At 40.3% G+C, this 21,655-nt stretch overlaps 2 protein-coding genes and 1 non-coding gene across 3 annotated transcripts; 2 read left to right on the top strand and 1 right to left on the bottom strand.

The window, feature by feature from the left end:
• Positions 1-483: 483 nt before the first annotated feature.
• On the bottom strand, positions 484-574 carry TRNAY-GUA. The gene is given in 2 exon segments: positions 484-519; positions 538-574. It is a non-coding gene; the product is annotated as a tRNA-Tyr (tRNA).
• A 12,613-nt stretch (positions 575-13,187) lies between these two features.
• LOC116115342 lies at positions 13,188-16,545 on the top strand. Its single transcript, XM_031401501.1, has 5 exons — positions 13,188-13,340; positions 14,152-14,303; positions 15,299-15,386; positions 15,918-15,984; positions 16,226-16,545. The coding sequence occupies exons 1-5, from the start codon at positions 13,306-13,308 to the stop codon at positions 16,277-16,279; spliced, it is 396 nt and encodes a 131-aa protein (XP_031257361.1). The 5' UTR covers positions 13,188-13,305; the 3' UTR covers positions 16,280-16,545.
• A 1,658-nt stretch (positions 16,546-18,203) lies between these two features.
• Positions 18,204-20,823, top strand: LOC116115335 (vacuolar protein sorting-associated protein 24 homolog 1-like). The gene is made up of 6 exons (XM_031401494.1): positions 18,204-18,510; positions 18,610-18,686; positions 19,168-19,270; positions 19,628-19,749; positions 20,346-20,540; positions 20,626-20,823. Exons 1-6 carry the CDS (start codon positions 18,399-18,401, stop codon positions 20,701-20,703), a joined length of 687 nt encoding a protein of 228 aa, XP_031257354.1. The 5' UTR covers positions 18,204-18,398; the 3' UTR covers positions 20,704-20,823.
• Positions 20,824-21,655: the final 832 nt, after the last annotated feature.

Here is a 21,655-nt window from a genome sequence, read left to right as displayed (position 1 = left end):
TTGTTAGCTTTACATGAAAAAATGTGTCGCGTGTAATTTAATTATTGTAATTTTCTCATTAAGCAATAGATAACTATATTTATTTTGTTTTGTTAGTCTTCCTGACGCTTATATTATGCTATATTTTAGAATACTTCATTTGTTCACTATGATACATTTTTTTTTTTTTTTAAATAATCATCAGTTTATTGTTATTATTATTATTTTTTTAAAAGGATGATATTTATATATTGTAGTGTAAGAAAAAGACAGCTTTAATATTTAAACTTTTTAGATGGACATTAAACATAGAATCTCCCATAAAACATTAATGAAAGAAAGATTTAATAGATGTAAAAATAGTAGAGAAATTGAGAATCCTTTTAGAAAGGCGTTTCAAGTGCTTTCTAGTGATTCCTAGCGAAGACTTAAAAGGTGTAGAAAATTAGAAATTCTAGAAAAAAAACACTTCTAAAATATTCTAATTAAATAGAAGAAAAAAAATCAGACCTGCCGGATTCGAACCAGCGACCTAAGGATTGCTATCAGGTTAGCCCACTACAGTCCTCCGCTCTACCAACTGAGCTAAGGTCGGTTGCTGATGATATTAATGAAGTGAACATAAACTTGCCTAACCAACAAAGGATGTGCCTAAACATTTTCTTTAACATCAATATACCTTTTTTCTTTAAAACTTACCCCTATGGGAGCGTTTGGTTGGCGGTAATGTCAGATTATTGGGATAATGTTATCTTATATTACTTGATTATCACGTTTGGTTGTCAAGTAATATAAGATTTCGGTAATCTTCAAATACCAATAGTAGTTACTATTGGTAATATTGGAGGTAATCTGATTACCTCCATTTTCTTAGGTATTCTGAGATTACCAGGGTTATCATTTTTTGTTACAATTTTATCCCTTATTAATAAAAATTTTGGACAATAATGCCCTCATTTTAAAATAAATTTACATTAATATCCTATTTCAATTTTACCCTTATTTAACTAAAATTTTTGACAATAATGTCCTTGTACTTAAAACAATTTACAGACCACAGACCACTGCCACTCAGCCACCACCACCACCACCACTACCACCACCGCCGACAGTGGCCAACCACCACGGACCGCCACCGAAAACTCGCCAGAGTCCCTAAAAAAGAACGAGTTTCGGTGGGAGGCTCCGGGAGGCATCGATATGGCCGTTTCCGACCATATTGATGGCCAAAAACGGCCATATCTGGCCGTTAATGGCCAGATCCTTGGCCATTAGCGGCCATATCTGGGCGAGATTTGGCTGTTAACGGCCACGGCCCTGGCCGTTAACGGCCAGATCTATTTCGGCCAGAATAGATCTGGCCGTTAACAGCCAGGTCCATGGCCGTTAACGGCCAGATCTCGCCCAGATCTGGTCGCTAATGGCTAAGGATCTGGCCATTAACGGCCAGATCCACCGATCTGGTCGAAAATGGCCAGAATAGATCTGGCCATTTCCGGCCTGATATGGCCGTTTTCGGCCATCAATATGGCCGAAAACGGCCATAGCGATGCCTCTTGGTCACGGTGAGTTGCTGATGGGGAGTTTCAGAGACTTCCGACAGTGGTCTGCGGTGGTGGCAGGCGGCGGCAGGAGGTGGGGTTGATTTCGTCATAAATTAAAGTTTTATATAAGCGGGGGTGTTTTAGCTAAATCTGAAATATTGGGGGTTAAAAGAAATTATTCAAAAATTAATAATAAAAATAATCTTATATTAATATTTAAAAGGGGGACAATTTAGTAATTTAAATAACATACCCACCAATTTATTCCCCATAACCAAACATATACATATAACATACACACAAACTAACCAAACACATTTTTTTAAAGATTCCCAGTAATCTTCTAAGGTAATCTATCTTCCCAGTAATCTAACATTCCTAGTAATCTAACATTCTTGAACCAAACGCCCCCTATGAGATTGCTTAATATGGAAGATATATTATGTTATTGAAAAGTATTATTTACTCATCATATTAGGGATTTTTTTTTAATGCTTTTTTAAGGGGAGTTTTTTTATTTTTAAAGGGGTTATTGATGTTTTCAAGTAGAGTTTTACAATCATAAGAGATTTTATATTACTTTTCAATAATAATAGATGCTTTTTATATTAAGTGGTATCACATGGGTAAATGAAGTAAACCCATTTGAAAAATATAAAACAAGTACAAAATTTATTCTTTAGAATTTAAATTAAATTATACTATTAACTCTTTCTTTTATTTAAAAAAAAGATATTATAAGAAACTAATATCCAATGTGTTGATGCGTGACTTTTACACCAACTAAACGCACGCGTGCAATGCTGAGCTGACCCAGAAGACACACGTGAATGCAAGAAGAATGAGAATAAATGCAATGGGGATAACTTTTAAAGTGGTTCGGATGCTAAAAAAGCAAATCCTATGTCCACTGATGTTTGTATTAATGATAGAGGTCAGGTCGCATTAGCGGACTGACTTACAAATAACTCACAAATGATAGTACAAGAGAGAGAAGGCTATATATTCTTGAGAGAGAATAGTCAATCCCCTAAATGGGAGAGGAGCTCTCAATTTATAGTGGGATGGACTAAGGTTATCATTACTGAATCTGTGAGTTGGTGGGATTATCCGTACAAATCCTTCTTTATGTCACATTGCCCACCTTTCAGAGTGATTTACGAGATTTGGAGCAGGGATTGGACACGTGGGAGCACCACAACTTCTAGCTAGTCTGGCACGCACCCACTATTTTGACAAAAGCATGCTGTTCATTTTCCCACGCGACTTGGCTGCGGGTGCACCCATGCTCTGACTCTTTGCACGCTGACTGGACCTTACGTCAGCCCTGCATTCTTTAGGCATAACAGAAGTCCCCTAGTTTTTAAGGTTTGAGGATTGAACCTTGGAAACTATAGTTCATGCTGCGTCTATATGCTTTTGGGAAATTCTGGTGACTACGACCTGCTTGAAGATTGGTCGGGGTAGCGCCCTTTATGAACATGACCTCGCATGGTCATTGCTTGTTAAGGATGAACAACCTGATTTCGTCAGGCGTTGCCTGTTGCGTTTTCAATATGGATGCATTTAATGAAACAGCCCCTGCTCTGACAGACGTGTCCTGTGCGTAATAAGTGCCAGCCAAACGCATTAAATGTGTGATACGCTGACACGATATCCTTTATCAGAACATTAAATGCATGGCATGCTAAAACGACACCCCTTAACAGAGCATTAAATACAGATTGGGGCGCAATTAATGCTGAGGGAGAGAGTGCCGTCGCTTGAGTTTTTCAACGGAAAAAGATGACGGTTTGGTTTTATGTAATTGTGATGCTCACTCTTTCTCACTGATCTGTGACACGTGGTCGTGATCAATGGTGAGAAATTTTTGTCGCCCAAACATCGTTTTGATTCCGAGAAAAACAAGCGTCGTTTCATGCGTTATAAAAACTCAGATCTTTCTCAGGCAATGTCACCACACTCATCTTTTTCACAGAGAGTAAGAGATTTTCGCAAGCCTGGAATCTTTGCCTTCAAAACCAGCGTGTTTCTGATATTTGAAGCAGAGGGAGCCATTTTCGTACTCCGAGAGGTAAGAATCTTTCTCTGCTTTCATTTTCTTATTGCCATGGTTGGTAAATGGCGTTAGTCTTCTGGTAGATAATCGGAGACGAGACGCCCATGTCGGGTTCGACCATAAATGACGGCTCGAATCATTCTGTTAGGGTTTCCTCTAGGTTTTAGGGAGTTTTGTTTTCTTCCACGTCATCATACAGAGTAGTGTACGATGGCTAAATGACCCCCCTACTTATTGCTTTTGTAGACTAGTAGAATGGACCCCTCAATGACCAGATCCGAGGAAGGAACCGGTTCATCCTCTCAGGGTGCTCCGAGTGTCACTCCTGAGGTCTACTTGGTACTTATCGGGGAAGAGCTCGAGAAGGTGATAAAACAGTACGGTATCGACGTGGATGTTTTTCGCGACTTGGCCCACTCATCGCGATACCTATCAAGTGGGATGGCCGCGATCTCCGAGGAGATCATCAAGGGTGGAGGGTTGATCACCTTCCACCCTTTTATCAGGTTGATCTTGGATCACTTCGGGATATCACCAATGCAGCTCACTCCGAACGCGTATATTATTGCTGTTGCCATGTACATCGCGTGTCATGAGAACAGGCTAGGCGAGCTAACCGCGACGGAGCTCGGCTGCTCGTATTTCTTGAAAAAGAGCAAGGACAAGGATTCTTATTACTTATCCAGGCGACCTACTATAGCCGAGGGGATACACAGCTACCCTAGCAATGCGGGGGCCTACGAAACGAAGCTTTTCTTATTTTGTTACGATGGTCATTGCCGCTTTCAGGACCCGAGTAGGCTCTTTTCCCTTGGCGAACTCATTAAATTTGGAATGCGTTTTCTTTCTAACGACCCGTTTCTTTTCTGGCAGTTAACAAGACGACCGACTTAGGGCTGCTCTTCGATCCGGATAGGATCATATCTTTTAGCTTCTTGCCCGAAGCCAGTCACAATGCGAAGAAGCTCGTAACGACCACGAATTTGCAGAAATACGGTTTCTTCAATGCAAACGCGTCTTTAGAGCCCCCATTGAGTAAGTCTTGCTAACTGGTTCTTTTCTGGTCGTGAAATGAAGTACTTTTGCTAACGATGCTTGCATGCAACGACCATGCCTCTGAAGGTGTCAGAGCCAATACGACAAAGGCAATTTAATTTCCTGCGGTCGCAGACCGCCAAGGCGACTGATGCTGCTCCTGTTGATCCCCCAGATGAAGGTACCACATCGGACCTCCCGGTGCGACTTGTTGGAACTTCTCAGCATCAGCCTTCCCAGGACACACCAATTCGACCGGCAAAAACTTCCCAGCCATCGGCTGTTCGCCCGAGGCTAAAGACAACGGCTCAGCGAGCGAAGAAGAGAAGGCAAATTCAGGTCGAAGAGTCAGAGACCGAATTCGAGGGTGATCAACCTGGGAGGTCGTAGCCAGATGTCGGAAGGAGGTCGGGTAAGGAACCGATGGGTGACACGACCCCTGCGAAAGGTGTAAAGAAGGAAACTCCAGTGCTGGATCGCTGGGGAACCTGCCGGAGTACTTGCAGCCGATAGTCTACACTTTGTTGGACTGTGGACTCTCGGAGGCATTCGAGGAGTTCGTAGGTTCCAGCGACGTGGATCTAATGTCCACATCGCTCCAGCACTTAAGCAAGGTAATCGGCGATGACATCCCTTAGTTCCTTTTGATAAACTAACTCGCTATTTTTTCTTGTTCGCAGGCCCTGCTTTCCATGCAACTGTCCCTAGAGAAGGTTCGATTGGGAGCTACAAAGGGGGAGGTCGCACTGAAAGAGGAGAACGCAATACTCAAGCGAGGCTTGGAAGCCGCCGAAGCAGAAAGAAACCTATCTTTTGAGTCGGCGAATCGGTACCTGAGCGAAAGGGACGCGGCTCTTCGCACAATGGACTTCCAAAAAGCCGAGCTCGAGAAGCATGCGGAGGAAGTAAAGGAGCTCCAAAGGACTATAGCCAGACTCTCCAAGGAGGTCGGAGAGAGGGACCAAGAGCTGAAAACGACCTCTTTGCGGGCTTCGCAAGCAGAACAAGAGAGGGATGCTTCCGAGAAGCAAAGACAAGCTCTCGAGGCCGAACTCCAAGCAAGTTAGGGAAAAGTTACTTCCCTGATCGAAGAGATGCAGAATCAGGCAGCGGAGGTCGAGGAGAAGGCTGCCGAATGGGCGATTGAGTCTATCTATGCCTTGCGGCGGAAGAATTCGTGCCTTGATATGTCCGACCTCCTGGAGGACTGGTGTGAAACTCTCATGTCCATGGCGCGACAAGATGATGAAGCAGCGACCGTCCGAAAATTCGATCAGATAGAGGGTTCGGGACACGCCTCGGAGAAGCCCCCAGCCGATCAGCCTTAAGATGATGAGGTCGGTTCTCCAGGAGTTAGATTAGGGCTAACAGTTGTACCGTCTTGCCTGCTGTACTCTTTACATTAATGAAATATATGTTGCTTTTACAATTTCTGTTCGCTTTATTATACATGAGTTTACATTCTAAGTGCTCATAATATTGGAACAAGTCTTTGCGAACATGATAACACGTTTATACAAACAAAATTACATGTAAAGACTATTACAAGCGAACAGAATAATACTGATTTACATTTACAAAGATCAAAAAAATATTCTTTATAAGGAAAAATGAGTTCGGAATTATTGATAATAAGGTCGAAGGTGTTCAGCATTCCAAGCTCGCGGTACTATGGAACCATTTAGCAGTTTTAGGTGATAAGTCCCTAACCTTATCACTTTCGCGATGCGGTATAGGCCTTCCCAATTCGGTCCCAACACTCCCGTACTCGGTTCTCTAGTACCAAGGAGAACTTCCTTTAATACAAGGTCGCTGACCTGGAAGTCTCTTCGTCTGACCTTAGAATCGAAGAACCTTTTGGCGCATTGCTGATAGACTACTATTCTTAGCGAAGCCTTGCTGCGATGTTCATCAACAAGGTCCAGGCTTGCTCGCATAAGCGCTTCGTTGTTGGCTTCATTGTACAAGTCTCTCCGTAGTAAACCGGTTCCCACCTCTACAGGGATCATCGCTTCGCAACCGTATGCTAGCGAAAAAGAGGTTTCTGAGGTAGAGGTTCTCGGAGTTGTCTTGTATTCCTATAGGACTTTGGGGAGGTCGTCGGCCCAATTCCCCTTGGCTGCGCCAAGTTTGGCCTTTAGAGTGTGCTTGATGGTTTTGTTGACAACTTCAACTTGGTCATTTGCTTGCGGTCTTGCGACTGAGACGAATTTTTTATGGATGCCCAGCTCGTCGCAAATCTGCTTGAACTTCTCATTATCGAACTGTTTCCCATTATCTAAGATGAGGGTATGAGGAATCCCGTAGTGGCACACAATATTCTTGAAAACAAAGTCCTTGAGCTTTTTGGTCGTGATCGCGGCTAGCGGCTTGGCTTTTACCCATTTGGTGAAGTAATCTACTACGACCACGACATATTTGACTCCCCCTTTACCGACTAGCATGGGGCCAATGAGGTCGATTCCCCACATGAAAAATGGCCAGGGGCTGGTCATTGTTATCAGTTGGTGGGAAGGAGCTCGCGGTATGTTCGTGAACCGCTGACACTTGTCACACCTCTTAACAAAGTTGTAGGTGTCTTCTTGGATTCGGGGCCAATAGTACCCTTGACGAACAACCTTGTTCGCAATAGATCGTGTGGCGGTGTGATTACCACAGATCTCTTCATATATTTCCCTCATGATGTAATCTGCTTCTTCGCTGGTTACATATCGGATGAGAGGGGCGCTAAATCCCCGCCTGTACAGCTGGTCTCCGATGAGGGTGTAACGAGCAGATCTTGTTCGCAGGACCCTTTCCTCGACATTGTCGTCAGACAAGGTCCAATCTTTGAGGTATTGGAAGATGTGAGTCATCCAGGAATAAGATTCTACTACGTTCATGACCTGTTTGATCGGGTTGATACTATGGGCCTCGATGAATCGAATAGGAATGATATCCGGTGCTTTTGAGTCCAACGATGAGGCTATCCTTGCCAGGGTGTCCGCCATAGAGTTGTTATCTTTGGGAATCTGAGTGATTGCGAAGTGTTTGAATGGCTCGAGTGCGACCTTAGCTTCTTTCAAATAATGGATCATATTTTCTTCCTTGGCTTGGTACTCTCCTAAAATCTGGTTGACGAGCAACATGGAGTTGCTGTGGATACTGATCGTGGTTGCGCCCATTTCTTTGGCCAACCGCAATCCAGTGAGTAGAGCTTTATACTCGGCCTCATTGTTGGTTGCCTTAAACCCGAACCGGAGAATGCTGTGAACGCGAGCCCCTTCGGGACTCAAAAGGAGAAGACTTGCGCCAGCCCTCTTTCTGTTCGATGATCCATCGACGTAGAGGCTCCAGGTCGATAGATTCTGAGCAGTTTCCTGAATGGTTTCGCTGGGCTGTTGTTCTGACTCACTTGGAAGATATGAAAATTCTGATATGAAGTCGGCGACAGCCTGCCCTTTGATAGCCAATCTTGGTTTGTACTTCAGATCGAACTGACTCAATTCCATGGCCCATTTAAGCAATTTACTCGATGCCTCTGGCTTCTGGATTCTGGAGGACCTGTCTGAGCGGGTAATTAGTCATTACATGAATTGTATGGGCGTGGAAGTAAGGTCGCAACTTTCTGGAAGCGATCAACAGGGCATATGCTAATCGTTCCATTTTTGGATACCGCATCTCGGCATCCAACAGACGCTTGCTTGCGTAGTATACTGGCCATTGGACCTTTTCCTCTTTCCGAACTAAGGCTGCACTGACTGCGAATTGAGAGACGGACAGGTACAGGAGGAGGATCTCTTGCAGGAGAGGCTTGGACAGGAGATGTGGCTTCCCAAGGTGCTCTTTAATACTTTGGAATGCCTGTTCACACTCGGGAGTCCACTCGAACTTTTTATTGGCCTTCAGAACATTGAAGAATGGCAAACAACGATCTGTTAGCCTCGATATGAAGCGACTTAGAGCCGCTATTCGCCCATTAAGGCTCATGACCTGTTTTTTGCTGGTCAGGCTTTCCATATCGAGGAGAGCTTGAATTTTCTCGGGGTTGATCTCTATTCCCCGTTGGTTAACCATGTATCCTAGGAACTTTCCTGAGGATACTCTGAATGAGCACTTGAGGGGATTCAACTTCATTCTGTACAGTCGGAAGATATCAAACATCTCAACGAGATGCGGTATGTGATCTGAAGCGACATAGGATTTGACCAGCATGTCATCTACATAGACCTCCATTGACTTACCGATCTGATCGGAGAACATTCGGTTAACCAATCGCTGGTAGGTCGCGCCAGCGTTCTTGAGGCCGAAGGGCATAACTCTATAGCAGTACGGTCTCCGATCTGTAATAAAGGATGTATGCTCTTCGTCCGACGCGTACATCAGAATTTGATTGTATCCCGAGTACGCATCCATAAAACTTAGTAGCTCGTGCCCCGAGGTAGCATCCACGAGCTGGTCGATTCTGGACAAGGGAAAGCTATCTTTCAGGCATGCTTTGTTGAGGTCGGTGAAGTCGACACAGGTTCGCCATTTGCCATTGGGCTTCTTTACCAGAATCGGATTGACAACCAAGGTCGGGTAGAGTGCTTCTCGGATGGATCCGTTTCGGAGGAGGTTATCCACCTCTAGCTTTAAGGCGACATATCGCTCCAGATCCATCACCCTTCTTTTTTGGCGAACTGGCTTAGCTTCTCTGTCGATGTTCAACGCATGACAGATGATATCTGGGCTGATCCCAACCATATTTGCGTGTGACTAGGCGAACACATCGATATTTTCCTTGAGAAAGCTGATCAGTTTGGAGGCGAGCTAGGGGTTGAGATTGCTCCCAATCCTTAACACCCGGCTCGGCTTAGCTCGCCTTGGTTGACCGATACTTCGGACAGATCCTTAACTGGCCCACTGGAAGGGCTTTCCTGAAGTCAAGGATCCATATTGTCCGCGGCTGGGCCAGACTGTGGCTTGATTCGGCTGATCGCCATAGCCTGTTGGGGGATGCCACGCGAGATACCTTTCCCTTTGCATGCCATTTGTACTGCTTTTATGTAACAATCACATCTTCGCGCTAAGACCCGCTAACTTCCCCTATCTTCGTCGGGGTGGGGAATTTCATCTTCAAATGGTATATCGAAGTGACCGTCCTAAAGTTTCTTAGTAGAGGTCGCCCCAGGATTCCATTAAAAGCAGACGGGCAATCCACTACCAAGAATTCAGTAACCTTGGTCACTTCGTCATAGTCACCCAGCGTGACTGGAAGTAAGATCGTTCCCTTGGGGATCAAGTGGTCCTCTATGAAACCATAAAGAGGGATCGAGGCGAGCTTCAGGTCGGCCTCGTCCAAGTTCATTCTCTCGAAAGCAGTCTGGAACAGGATGTTCACAGCACTTTCGTTATCCACTAACATTCTGTGGACGTTATGGCGCCCAATGAGGGGTGTGATCACAAGAACGTTGTCATGGGGATGATGCAAATGGGCTGCATCCTTTTCGGAGAAGGAAATTTCCTCCTCTTTGTGAACCTTTTGTGGTTGTTGCGTTGTGTTCATCACACTGATGAGATCGTGATGAGTTGCATGAACATATCTTTCCTAGGCACCTCGCATGTTCCCCTCGAGGTGCCGCCCTCCAAAGATCATGTTGACACTGTAATATCCTTTGCGATCACGACGCCTTTTTCCTTGTTCCCTTTGACTTTTCTCCTGTGCGGGAGCAGAGTTGTCAATATACTCCTTGAAATACCCCTTCTTGATGAGTTCTTCGATTGCCTGCTTGAGAGCTCATCATTCATCGGTGTGATGCCCGCTATCCCGATGAAAGTGATAGTACTTTTTATTATTTCTGGCTGACACGGGAGTTTTCATAGGCTCGAGCTCTCTGAGCAGGCTGACTTTTTCTGATTTATCAAGAATAGCCGATACATATACATTCAGAGGCGTATATTGATCTCTGTCACGATCGCGACGAGGGACAAGAGCATAAGACTTTTTGGGCTCATAGCGAGGTTTCTTTCTTTTTCGCTGATCGTCAGTAGCCCATCTGTGATCAGTTCTCCTACTTTCCCCCCGACTAGACGAACTGCCTGATGCGCCAGGATTGCGATGATATAGCGCCGCCACTGAATTTTCAATCCAGAGGTACTTCTCCGCAAGGTTATAGAATTGGGTGAATGAAACATCGTCCTTAGCCTGTAGCTCTTTCCACAAGTTGGTTTGTGAACGAACTCCCATTATGATGAGAGTCCGAACAGACTCTTCGGGAGTATGAGCTACCTTGTTGAGTTCTCTGTGAAATCGGTCAATGTAAGACTGGAGGGATTCATCCCTTTCTTGCCTTATATCACTGAGGTAGCTCAAAGGCATTGAGAACTTTCGGTTCGCTTGGAAGTGCCTCAGGAATGTTGCGCTCATCTAAGGCCACGAATTGATCGATCCCGCTGGGAGCGACCTGAACCACCTTTTGGCATGGGAGGTTAACGTCACTGCCAAGCAACGACATTTTGCTAAATTCGAGACCTGGTGAAGCTCCATCAGGTCGTTGAATTCATATAAATGCTCTTGCGGATTAGAATTTCCATCAAACGCAAGCATGTCGGGCATCCTGAATCCCGGTGGGAGTGGAGCGACTAGCACTTTGGGAGAGAAAGGGGATGCAGACGTGACCTGCCCTTGCCCATTTTGCTAGGCTCTTAATCGGTCTAGAGCTCGCTGCAGTTCTTCAATCTGAGGCAATGGAGCCACTTGGGGATTACTTTCACCCATGCGAGTTCGACTCTCGCGATTACGGTTGAGGAAAGTCCAGAGGTCAGATTCCTCTTCGCCTAGGCCGGCAGCCCCGTCTGCTCTCGACACACGCTTGCTAGAGATGTGTGATGGCGATGAATGATGCGGGGTATTTTCACGACCTTCGCGATGGTACGAACTGTCTCACGAAGTGTGGGAATCGCCCACCCGATGACGATCAGGATCGTTTTCTTGGTGGTGATAAGAATCGCCCCGCCCAGCACTTTTACGGGGGTGTACCTGCGACATGGCATGGGACAGCTTGGGTGCGTCCTTTCACCAAGTCTTAACGCCATTGGTATCCTACTCGAGATGCAGTCGGAGTTCGCTGGCCCTTTGGAGCCCGTAGGCCCCTTTTTTGCCACTTGCTTACCCTTTCGTCGACGCGCTACAGTGCTCGCGGCACGGGCTATCTCCCTTTGCAGCGCTTTCGTGTGACCTACAGGTGTTTTTGGCAGTTGTACCGCCCCAGCTGATTTGGTTGGCACACCTTGGTTCAAACGGTCCAACCTTTGGTTAACCGTCTAAAGAGTATAGTCGAACCTCTCCAGGTAGCTTCTAATGGCAGGGTCAAGTTGTGAACTTGATAGGATATCCCCCGCGGCATTTTGCGAAACTGAAGGTATTTTGGAAGAGGTGTCCCCCTGGACTTGGGGGATCCCCTCAGCACCTTGGTTGGTTCGCTCGAGTTCAGGTTGGCATGCCATTTGCTGTTGTAAGACCGGTAAGTTAGAGATTCTCCTGATGAAGGATGAACACTAAATCAGGGCCCTCCTTCTAGCGTCAAACTGTTGATGCGTGACTTTTACACCAACTAAACGCACATGTGCAATGCTGAGCTAGCCTAGAAGACACACGTGAATGCAAGAAGAATGAGAATAAATGCAATAGGGACAACTTTTAAAGTGGTTCGGATGCTAAGGAGGCAAATCCTATGTCCACTGATGTTTGTATTAATGATAGAGGTCAAGTCGCGTTAGCGGATTGAATTACAAATGACTCACAAATGATAGTACAAGAGAGAGAATGCTATATATTCTTGAGAGAGAATAACCAATCCTCTAAATGGGAAAGGAGCTCTCAATTTATAGTGGGATGTACTAAGGTTATCATTACTGAATCTGTGAGTTGGTAGGATTATCCGTGCAAATCCCTCTTTATGTCACATTGCCCATATTCTAGAGTGATTTACGAGATTTGGAGCAGGGATTGGATACGTGGGAGCACCACAACTTCTGGCTGGTCTGGCACGCACCCAATATTCTGACAAAAGCATGCTGCTCCTTTTCCCACGTGACTCGGCTGCAAGTGCACCCATGCTTTGACTTTTTGCACGCTGACTGTACCTTACATCAGCCCTGCATTCTTTAGGCATAACACAATGTATTTTCATATTTTTATTTTAAAAATCATTTTCTACTACTATATATTTTCTGAATCTTAAAATATTTATATTTTAAAGAATAAATTTCTTAAATTGGTGTTCTCCTGAGAATCAATGAACATATATACTATATATTTTGGCTAAAAAAAAAAAAAAAAAAACTTTGTAATAATGTTTCCATAGTAGGCACACCAACTCAAATCAAACATGTTCAATCAATGTCTTCACCTAACTAACAATCGTAATGACCAAAACACCCATCTCCAAATGATAAAAAAGAAATTCGAGAAGGGTATCTCAGTCATTACACATGTAAATAGCTTATCCGAACCCAAAATCCAAATCAAATCCACGTCAGCAAGAAAGAAAAACAGAAAACTGGAAAACCATAAACAGAAACACAGAACACAGAATCAAGAACAGAAAGCCAACAAAACTAGAATAGAAGAAACATACAGAAAGGCAAGCTTTGTGTTGTGAAAATCTAATTTGGTATCAAAATCTCACAGCAGAAATCATTTTTAGCTCCAGCTTAAATTGGATTATGTTACCAGAGATAAATAAATACTCCTGTGCAAGGTGTGGCTCAAACTTTGTTTTTTTTTTTTTTTTTAAATTTCATTTTTTGGTTGCATTATTGATATGTTTGTGTGTAAATCTCTTGAATCTCAAATGGGGTTTGCTTACTTTGTTTGTTTTTTTTATTATTCATTGTGTTTTTTAATAATGATGTGAGATTAGTTTTTTTTTCTTTTGTTGAGGATGTGTTTGTTTTTATTGCAAAACATGATGGAGCGGTTGTGGAGTCTTATTTATTTATGTATTATTATTATTATTTTTTTACTGAAAATGGTGGGAGAAGGAGGAAAATGAATATTATGTTTTTTGGACTTTGGAGGGTGAAAAATGGTTCTTCTATTTGTTCTCTGAATGATGTTTGAGGTATTGAATGAGGAGATGTGAGGATTTTTGGAAAATTGAGTGATGAAAATATGTTTTTATTGGTTAGATTTGGGGTGAAGAAATGTCGAATCTAGGCTATGCCATTATGATTACGTGGGTTTAGATTTAAAGAAGAAGATGTAATTTGTATGGTATTGGTGTTAATGATTTGCGAAATCAAGTAAAGTATGCTTGATGTAAAAAGCCGAAAATGGAAATAGTTTGTCCCTTTCTTCATAGAAAGTAGAACTATTATTTCTTATTTATGAGCTAAATCTGCACTGATAATTTATTTATTGTTTGTTTCCCCTTCTATCTGTTTATTTATCACACTGAAGAGCTATTTTATGCCGCAGTGGTTTTTGTGGAAGTCTTTGTACATTCAAAATGGCCATATGTTTTAACCGGTTCTTGAGGGATCTTGTTATCATTCATTGTGTTTTTGCAGAAGGGAATGGTCTTTCAGTATGGAGGAAATGGAGGTGAAGGCTGGAAGTTCCCATTTAAATGAGAAACAACCTATGGATTGTTCCACATCTTCTAAAGAAGTTAATAAGCCTACAGAAAAAGTTGTGACCACCTCTGTATTTGTAAATCATGGTAAGTCTCCCGCTTGAGATGGTATTTACTGGTAATTGCTTTAAAAAATCTTTTCCTACTTTCCGTAATCCCATGAGAAAATAACCATTACTTGAGGTTCAGAGTACTGAAAATTGTCAAGTACTACATGTGGCATCGTAGTCTATTAGGCCTATATGCTATTCTGTAATAATAACTGTTGTCACAAAGCTTGAGAGAAAAGTTTAGAAAGGAAAACTGAAAAAGAAGGATAAGGATCAATGAAATTGGTGGATTGACTCTTCTGAAAGTCTATATGGAGTATGTTGCTTCTAGCTGAAAGGCTGTTCATTGAGATGCTATGTTTTTACTGAACGCACTGCTGGTGCCCCACCACTGACACTAAATCCAGTAGTGTTGTGCTTACTGTGATTTGTTCCGATTCAGATTGACTCTGTGATGGCTTCAGTGAGACAAGATTTAGGTTGGTGTCATAATAAACAAAAAAGCTTGATTTATGGTGCTCTCATGTCCCAATTTAACTACTCTTTGCATTTAGTCTAATGAACTTATTGGTGTTCTTATTTCTGTAGAATGTACATGACACTGCATTAAAAAGAATATCCCGAAATGCTTGTAGGGTCCTTTAGCCATGGACTACTAGCGCAAACTAATCTGACCAAATATATTGTCTATTCCCATAGGAGTGACTATAATCATATAATGATAAGAGCTTTAAGTTGCATGTTAACTAAGTGATTGTCGCACTCATCTCAGATGTATATGCATATGCATTTTATTATCATTCTGACAATTCTATGGGAAATAAATCTTCTTTGGTCATAGGTTTATGATAAAAGGGAAAAAATAAGGAAACCTATAATCAAATATGGAACCACGTGATGGCATATGTATAGCTGTTCATTTAGGCTTAGTGATCCAGTACATTTTTTTGCTCGTTGTTTTCCTTATAAATATGTAGTTTATGTTTTCTACTGTTGTTCTCTGAGTTTAACCTTGTTGAATATTTTGAGCAGCTGAAATTGCTTGGCATGAGAGTAGAAGAAAGTGGGTAGGGGATCAGTCTCAACAACAACAAAAAATGGCCAAGGATCCAATTATAAGGTATAATTATGAATATTCTTTTATACCATTTACATGCTTGGAAGATGTTGTTATGTGTAGCTGCAGGTTTCAGTGGCACCCAAGTAATATTTGTGACAATCCAATCTTTCTTGTTATCATAATTCTTCTAGCATTGACATATGAAGGGGAATGAGATCCATGCCTAAATGTGAACAGAATTCAGAGTGCTTTTACGTTTTCCCCTCAAAGAAGTGCCGTGTGATTCCCATTGATACTCGCATGAAGTCTAATTGTCTCGAACTTAAAAGATATGTCAAGTTTTTTTACTATCACATACATCATATAAATGAATACTGATCCAGCATCATTGTTAGGATTGGTGGCAGCTCCTTGAGGAATTGACTCAACATGAAAAAGACGCTGCCGAAACCTTTTCTTTTCTTCTTTTCTCTTCCCCCTTTGCATTCGGCTTATGGTTATATTACTGTATTTTGACTTCTTCTGTTGTTTAAGTATCCAAGTAAATCAACTGCCACATGGAAAAATAACTGATATACTTTTTATTTGCAGCTGGTCGACGGCATATGAAGAGCTTCTCTGTAATAATCAGCCTTTCCCTGAGCCGATCCCTTTACCTGTAAGCTTATTTTCCAGAAGCATACTCACCTCAATTGCTTTTTATCGCTTATAGCTAGGAAATACATTTTAAAGTCCAATCCTATGCAGATTTCTAAAAGTTGTTAATGGAGATGATCTAAAGAAAAAAAAAAAAAGTTAATAAAACGCGCTGTTTAGCCAAGCAGAATTCCCTATCTTGATTTGTGGTTGTAGTTTTGGCTAACTGCTTGTGTTAATCTCATTGATGGTGGAATTTGCAGGAAATGGTTGACTTCTTGGTTGATATTTGGCATGATCAAGGATTGTTTGATTAGGTAATGTTAACAACAATCTGATGAAGAATGATCGGAAAATACCGAACTTTTTGTGACGCGGTACACAACACCATTTTTCTTTGCTGATTCTTCCATTTTTCCCTTGATATTCTAAATTATTGTAACCCATTATATGCTAGTGATTATCACTGATTAGTCAGGATTTTTTTGTTTTCTTTCATTTTCTTGTTGAAGTTTATTAAAGTCGAATTTTGGCAGTAACTTTCATATGAAATCGTTGTATCAAGTTCGATTCTAATTATTTATTTCTATGTGTATTGATAAATGATTATAATTTCTGGCTTTCAGCCTTTATATTTGTAATGAGTTAGCTCAACTAATTTGTGGTTTTGATGTTTCAAGTTTGACCTCAACTATAATACCCATGGAAATAATTTACAAGACCATTATATTTTTTAAAGAACATTTTAAACCCTAAACTTTAATTATAATTTTTTTCTATTTTATAAAATGTTAAAATGGTGTTATTTAAATGAAAACAATTTGTTGAAATGGCTCATCACTTTATTTTACTTCAGTCATTATTATTATTATTATTTTTTTAACTTCCTGTTGTTGTATTAAAGTAGTGTTAAACAACGCCTAGCCCAGCTCGACTTGTCTAATCGATCGGACTAGGACCTAGGTCTTTTCCGAGCCAGGTTACCCCTGTCCACTATTTCAAAATCTCTAACTTGACCGCCCACCACTTCTGGCACCCCCTACCCTATCCCACTCACCCACACCCTCACATGACAGACGCCCAGCCCCTAGTGTCAATAAAGGTCAGAATCTGGGTGGGGCAAAATGTCGAGCACTTGGTGTGTGTTGACAAAGGAAAAGCAAATGGTTGTCGCCGGCAAGGGAAACAACCTATAAAACAAACCCAAACGGGCGCCAAACAATGAAAGACCAAATCAATTAAAAAAATTATCGAATCGAAACCAATTTGGCTGGAAAAATCAATCCAATCGTGACAGTATACGCAAGTCACCATTGGTGAATAGAGGTTTACCAAGTGTCAGGGTTAGAAGAGTTTTGTAGAGTGGAGACTGGTGGTTTGGGTGGTGGTGTCGGATTGAATTTTGGCCTCCCAAATCAGCTGAAATTTGGCCTAGAAAAATGAAATCCTAACTGTGCGATCAGATAACAAGGGAGTGTTTGTTGGATTTTAAACATGTAGGGACTGATATGTATTTATCAGGGGTGTGTTTGCTAGATTTCAAACTTGTTGGACCACTATTAGATCATCGGTCAAACTGGTCAACCTGGGCCTGACTCTTGGCCGGGTGACACCCTGGGTTGGGTATCAGAATACTGTATTAAAGATTTAAAAAAAAAAAAAAAAACCCAAAAATATATAAATTATATTCATATTCCCTTCAGTTTTCTCTAATATCTCAATAAATTATTTAAGTATATAGGTACCAACAATGTCATGATTTATCACTTAATTATATACTGCATAAGCTGTGAAGATCAATAGAGTGAAAAATCATTTAAATAATTAACATTTATTTGTATTGCTCAATTAATGTTAAATCACACTGGGATAAGTTAGATGTGTTAATTTCTAACTTAAACCTAAGTCATTTATAGATTTAATTGGACTTACATTATCAACATAATTATGTAAATTTATTTAGTTTAAAAATATATTTTACATTATTGCATTATATTTTTATTTTTTTCAATATAAAGTTTTTCAAGTCGAGGTAATAAAAATATTATTACACTTTCTAAATAATATCTTAAAATTTAATTAATAATCGTCACGTTATTTACCTTATTAATTTATTATTTACATTTTACACATTTGTTTGAATTACTTACAGATTAATCTCTTAGTTACAAAAAATAAAAAATAATATATTTTAAAAATATATTAATCCATGAGTCAATTCGAAGTCACAATGACGACCAACAACATTGAACGCGGTTTACCGCAGCAAAAACGACAGCGTTTATTACCAGCATAGCCATAGGAATTTTCTCTCATAATTCCGGGAAAACAAACGCGGAAAGCGAGAAAATAAAGAAGCTTTGATCCTACGCAAATCATTCTCTTCCTCCAAGTCTATTGTTGTGATACAGATACTAATCATCAGTGTTATAGATTATGGATAAAGTGAAGAGTATTTTAAAACCGAAACCAAATCCACAACAGCAAGTGAGAGATTGGCAGAGAAAGCTTCGCCAAGAATGCCGCAACATTGAGCGACAGATCAGAGGCAAGTTTTGTTTTCTTTAATATTCTTTTAATCTACTTTTTGAATTTTTGTGATAGGTAACAATTTATATATTTTGTTGTTGTTGTTGTTGTTGTTTAGATATTCAGAGAGAGGAAAAAAGTGTACAAAAAACAATTAAAGAAGCTGCAAAGAGAAATGACATGGGCTCTGCTAAGGTATTATTACCTGAATTTTGTGCTTTCTTGTATCTATTTTTTTTTTTTATGAAAATGTTTTCAATTCGATTGAAACCTTTTATATTTGATGTATGCTTTAATTCACAGAAAATGCAGATAGTTGTAGTTTTTTATACTAAACCTTACACATATACACTTAGGTTCATAGATTATCAGTTTAACATATTAGAAATTTTAAATTTTAAATTTTTATTTATTTTTTATTTTTTAATGTTCTATTATTTATTTTGGTATTGTAGAAAATTTAATAAAGAAACACTTTAATTTGTTGGTGTAATTGGGAGAGAAGGTAATGTCGCCAGCGTCAATTTGAAAGCATTCGCGGCATCTTTTGTTTCTTTTTTTAGCCAATTAAGAAGCTCTGATGTGTTCTTCTTAGTGTATATCTTTTCATGTGCACCCTTATTGTTATTTCCTCTCTTTTGTGTTTCGACATTTCATACCTTCTGCCCTTTCTCAGGCCCTTGCAAAGGAAATTTTAATGTCAAGAAAAGCTGTGAACCGTCTTTATGAGAATAAGGCTCAACTGAATTCAATATCAATGCATCTTGGAGAAAGCGTTGGTATGATTCTTCAAATCTTAATATTTTCTTGTTTACTACTTTGCACATAAGTCTTTTGTCCTAAGAGTAATATCATGCCATATATGTGGAATAAACTATTGTGTTTTAGAATATTAATCTAGTTTGATGATTTCTGAGAAGCTATAATGTTTTTGCGACAGTTAGATTCCTGTATTGTTATCTTCTTGAAGAGATGAGCTCTTCCTGTTTGATATGATGGCATGAACAGTTAGAGCTAGTTTTTAATTGAGAAATCATAATATTGTTCTTTGTGTTCTCTTTCACTTTGGCTCTCTTCCCCTCCCGTCCCCTTGACTTCTCAATAATGTTTCATCTTGTGTTGGGCTGGGTTAACAGCAATTGCACGTACTGTGGGTCATTTAGACAAGAGTGCCGAGGTCATGAAACTCGTCAATAACCTTATGAAAGCTCCAGAGGTGGCTGCCACGATGCAGGAATTTAGCAAAGAAATGATTAAGGTAATTTTATTTTCAGATTTTCTGGCAAGTTATCAACGTAGAGCTCTTTATTTCTTGGGTAATAAGCTTCAAACTTCTCAGTATTTTTTTTTCTTTTAAGAATTCTTAAATTTCACATTCCTCGATGTTACTGATCTATTCCTAGTTCTGTCTTTTTGGGGTTAGTATATTAGTTATTGAGGCTGAGAAATATTACCAAAGTAAACTTTGTGACAGAAATTACTTTGGGTATATTCAACCTGAGTTTTCAATGAAAAACTTGAGTGTCCTTTCCGTAAATAAACTTACATCTTAAAAATTTGATTCTTGTCTTAAATAAATTGACATTTATTGGGCAAACTACCTAGCTTATATTCTTGTCAAAGTGTGAAACAACTAATAAAATAAAAGGTAAGCATATCTTTTCATAGAGTGTCAATTTAAATAGAGCACTTGATCTTTGTGGCAATGAGAGAACCTATGGTTCTTTTTCCAATTGCTGCTAATGTCACAGATGGTTGATTTCTTCACATATTTGTTATTTTCCTCGTAGTTCTTCTCTTGAATATCAGTTGAAGAAGAATGCCTAATTAGCCTCTTATAAATGTGGATTGCAGGCTGGTGTTATTGAAGAAATGGTGAGCGATTCTCTTGACACAGCATTGGATTCGGATGACATAGAAGAGGAAATTGAAGAAGAAGTTGATAAGGTCCTAACGGAAATAGCTGGTGAGACAGCTGCACAGCTTCCAGAAGCTGTGAGGAAGGAGAGAGTGAGGGTGTCCGCCCAAACAGCAAGCTCCTCGCGTGAAGTATGCATAACTTCATCCACTTTCTAGTTTCCTTTATGTGGTATGATCAGGAAGCCTAAATCTAAGTTCTACTGTTATATTGCAGGAAGAAGCAATTGCAGAGGGTGCAGATGATGAAGAACTAGAAGAATTAAGGGCAAGGCTTGATAAAGTGAGAACATAGTTTCATATGTTTTTCTTAACTACTTGATTCCTCAGTACTAAGGAAAACTGAGTTTGTATTGACGTGGGTTCGAGCCTATCGTTCTTTAGAGATTATAAGGCTTACCCAGCATACTTGATTTACGTATGTGCATTTGTATTGTATCAATCTCTATATGGATGATAACGATTTCAGTTTCCGCCTTATACATGAATGTGCATAATGTTGAGATGTCTTGCTTTTACTTATGAGCATATCTCCTCCCATAGTTTTCATTCTTATTTCATCCTTCTGCCACATTAGATGAAGCTCTTGACAACTTTACACAATGTATATATAAAATTATAAATCTCGTGTTTAATTCACTTTAGGGGAATTAGAAGTTGAATTTGAACATTGCAAGAATGATTTTGCAAGTCAGTGGAAGGTTAAAGAGTTAGCTTGTATAGAGTAAGTTTCAAGCAAAAGGAGCAACACGAACAGGTTGATCATTTTATTTAGGTATCATAATAATTATCGAGTCTGTAAATACTCACCAAATAGATACTGTTCACTTGGGGTTTAGACCCATACGGATCTGTTTTTGGGTTCACCTCAAAACGTATCTATTTAGTTAACAGGATTTAAACATGATATATGTGACTTGTCGATATTCTATAAAATGCGAGTTTAAATTTTTCTTGTTAAAGAGAAAAATATGAGTTAAGTGGATAGGAATTAGAATTAAAAGGAAGTCCAAACCCAGAAGATACATTCTTTATCATCAATGAAGGTTCTTTCTACTTTTGTAGAGCACAACTGCCCTTTTCCTCTTTTCTATCTCTTCCACCCCACGCATATTCTCATTTGTCTTTTGCACTGAAAATGAGCCTTACCAGATACAAAAAATGACACAAATTAATCTTATTTTTGACCCTTAAACAATATTATTGGGCCAGTTTCCATAATTATTCTTGCAATTTTGAGGGTATTT

The sequence above is a fragment of the Pistacia vera genome, unplaced genomic scaffold, assembly GCF_008641045.1.
Source record: "Pistacia vera cultivar Batoury unplaced genomic scaffold, PisVer_v2 Contig737, whole genome shotgun sequence".
NCBI lineage: Eukaryota > Viridiplantae > Streptophyta > Magnoliopsida > Sapindales > Anacardiaceae > Pistacia > Pistacia vera.
The sequence above is the reverse complement of the archived record's forward strand: the minus strand, read 5'-3'. Positions and strand labels throughout refer to the sequence as shown.

Bases quoted from the DNA above. Each gene is read 5' to 3' on its own strand.
- LOC116115335 (XM_031401494.1), top strand. From the start codon at position 18,399: ATGGATAAAGTGAAGAGTATTTTAAAACCGAAACCAAATCCACAACAG. The intron at 18,687-19,167 runs GTATTATTACCT...GCCCTTTCTCAG, and splicing joins ATGACATGGGCTCTGCTAAG to GCCCTTGCAAAGGAAATTTT. The intron at 20,541-20,625 runs GTATGCATAACT...GTTATATTGCAG, and splicing joins CAGCAAGCTCCTCGCGTGAA to GAAGAAGCAATTGCAGAGGG.
- LOC116115342 (XM_031401501.1), top strand. From the start codon at position 13,306: ATGTTACCAGAGATAAATAAATACTCCTGTGCAAG. The intron at 13,341-14,151 runs GTGTGGCTCAAA...GTGTTTTTGCAG, and splicing joins AATAAATACTCCTGTGCAAG to AAGGGAATGGTCTTTCAGTA. The intron at 14,304-15,298 runs GTAAGTCTCCCG...TATTTTGAGCAG, and splicing joins CTCTGTATTTGTAAATCATG to CTGAAATTGCTTGGCATGAG.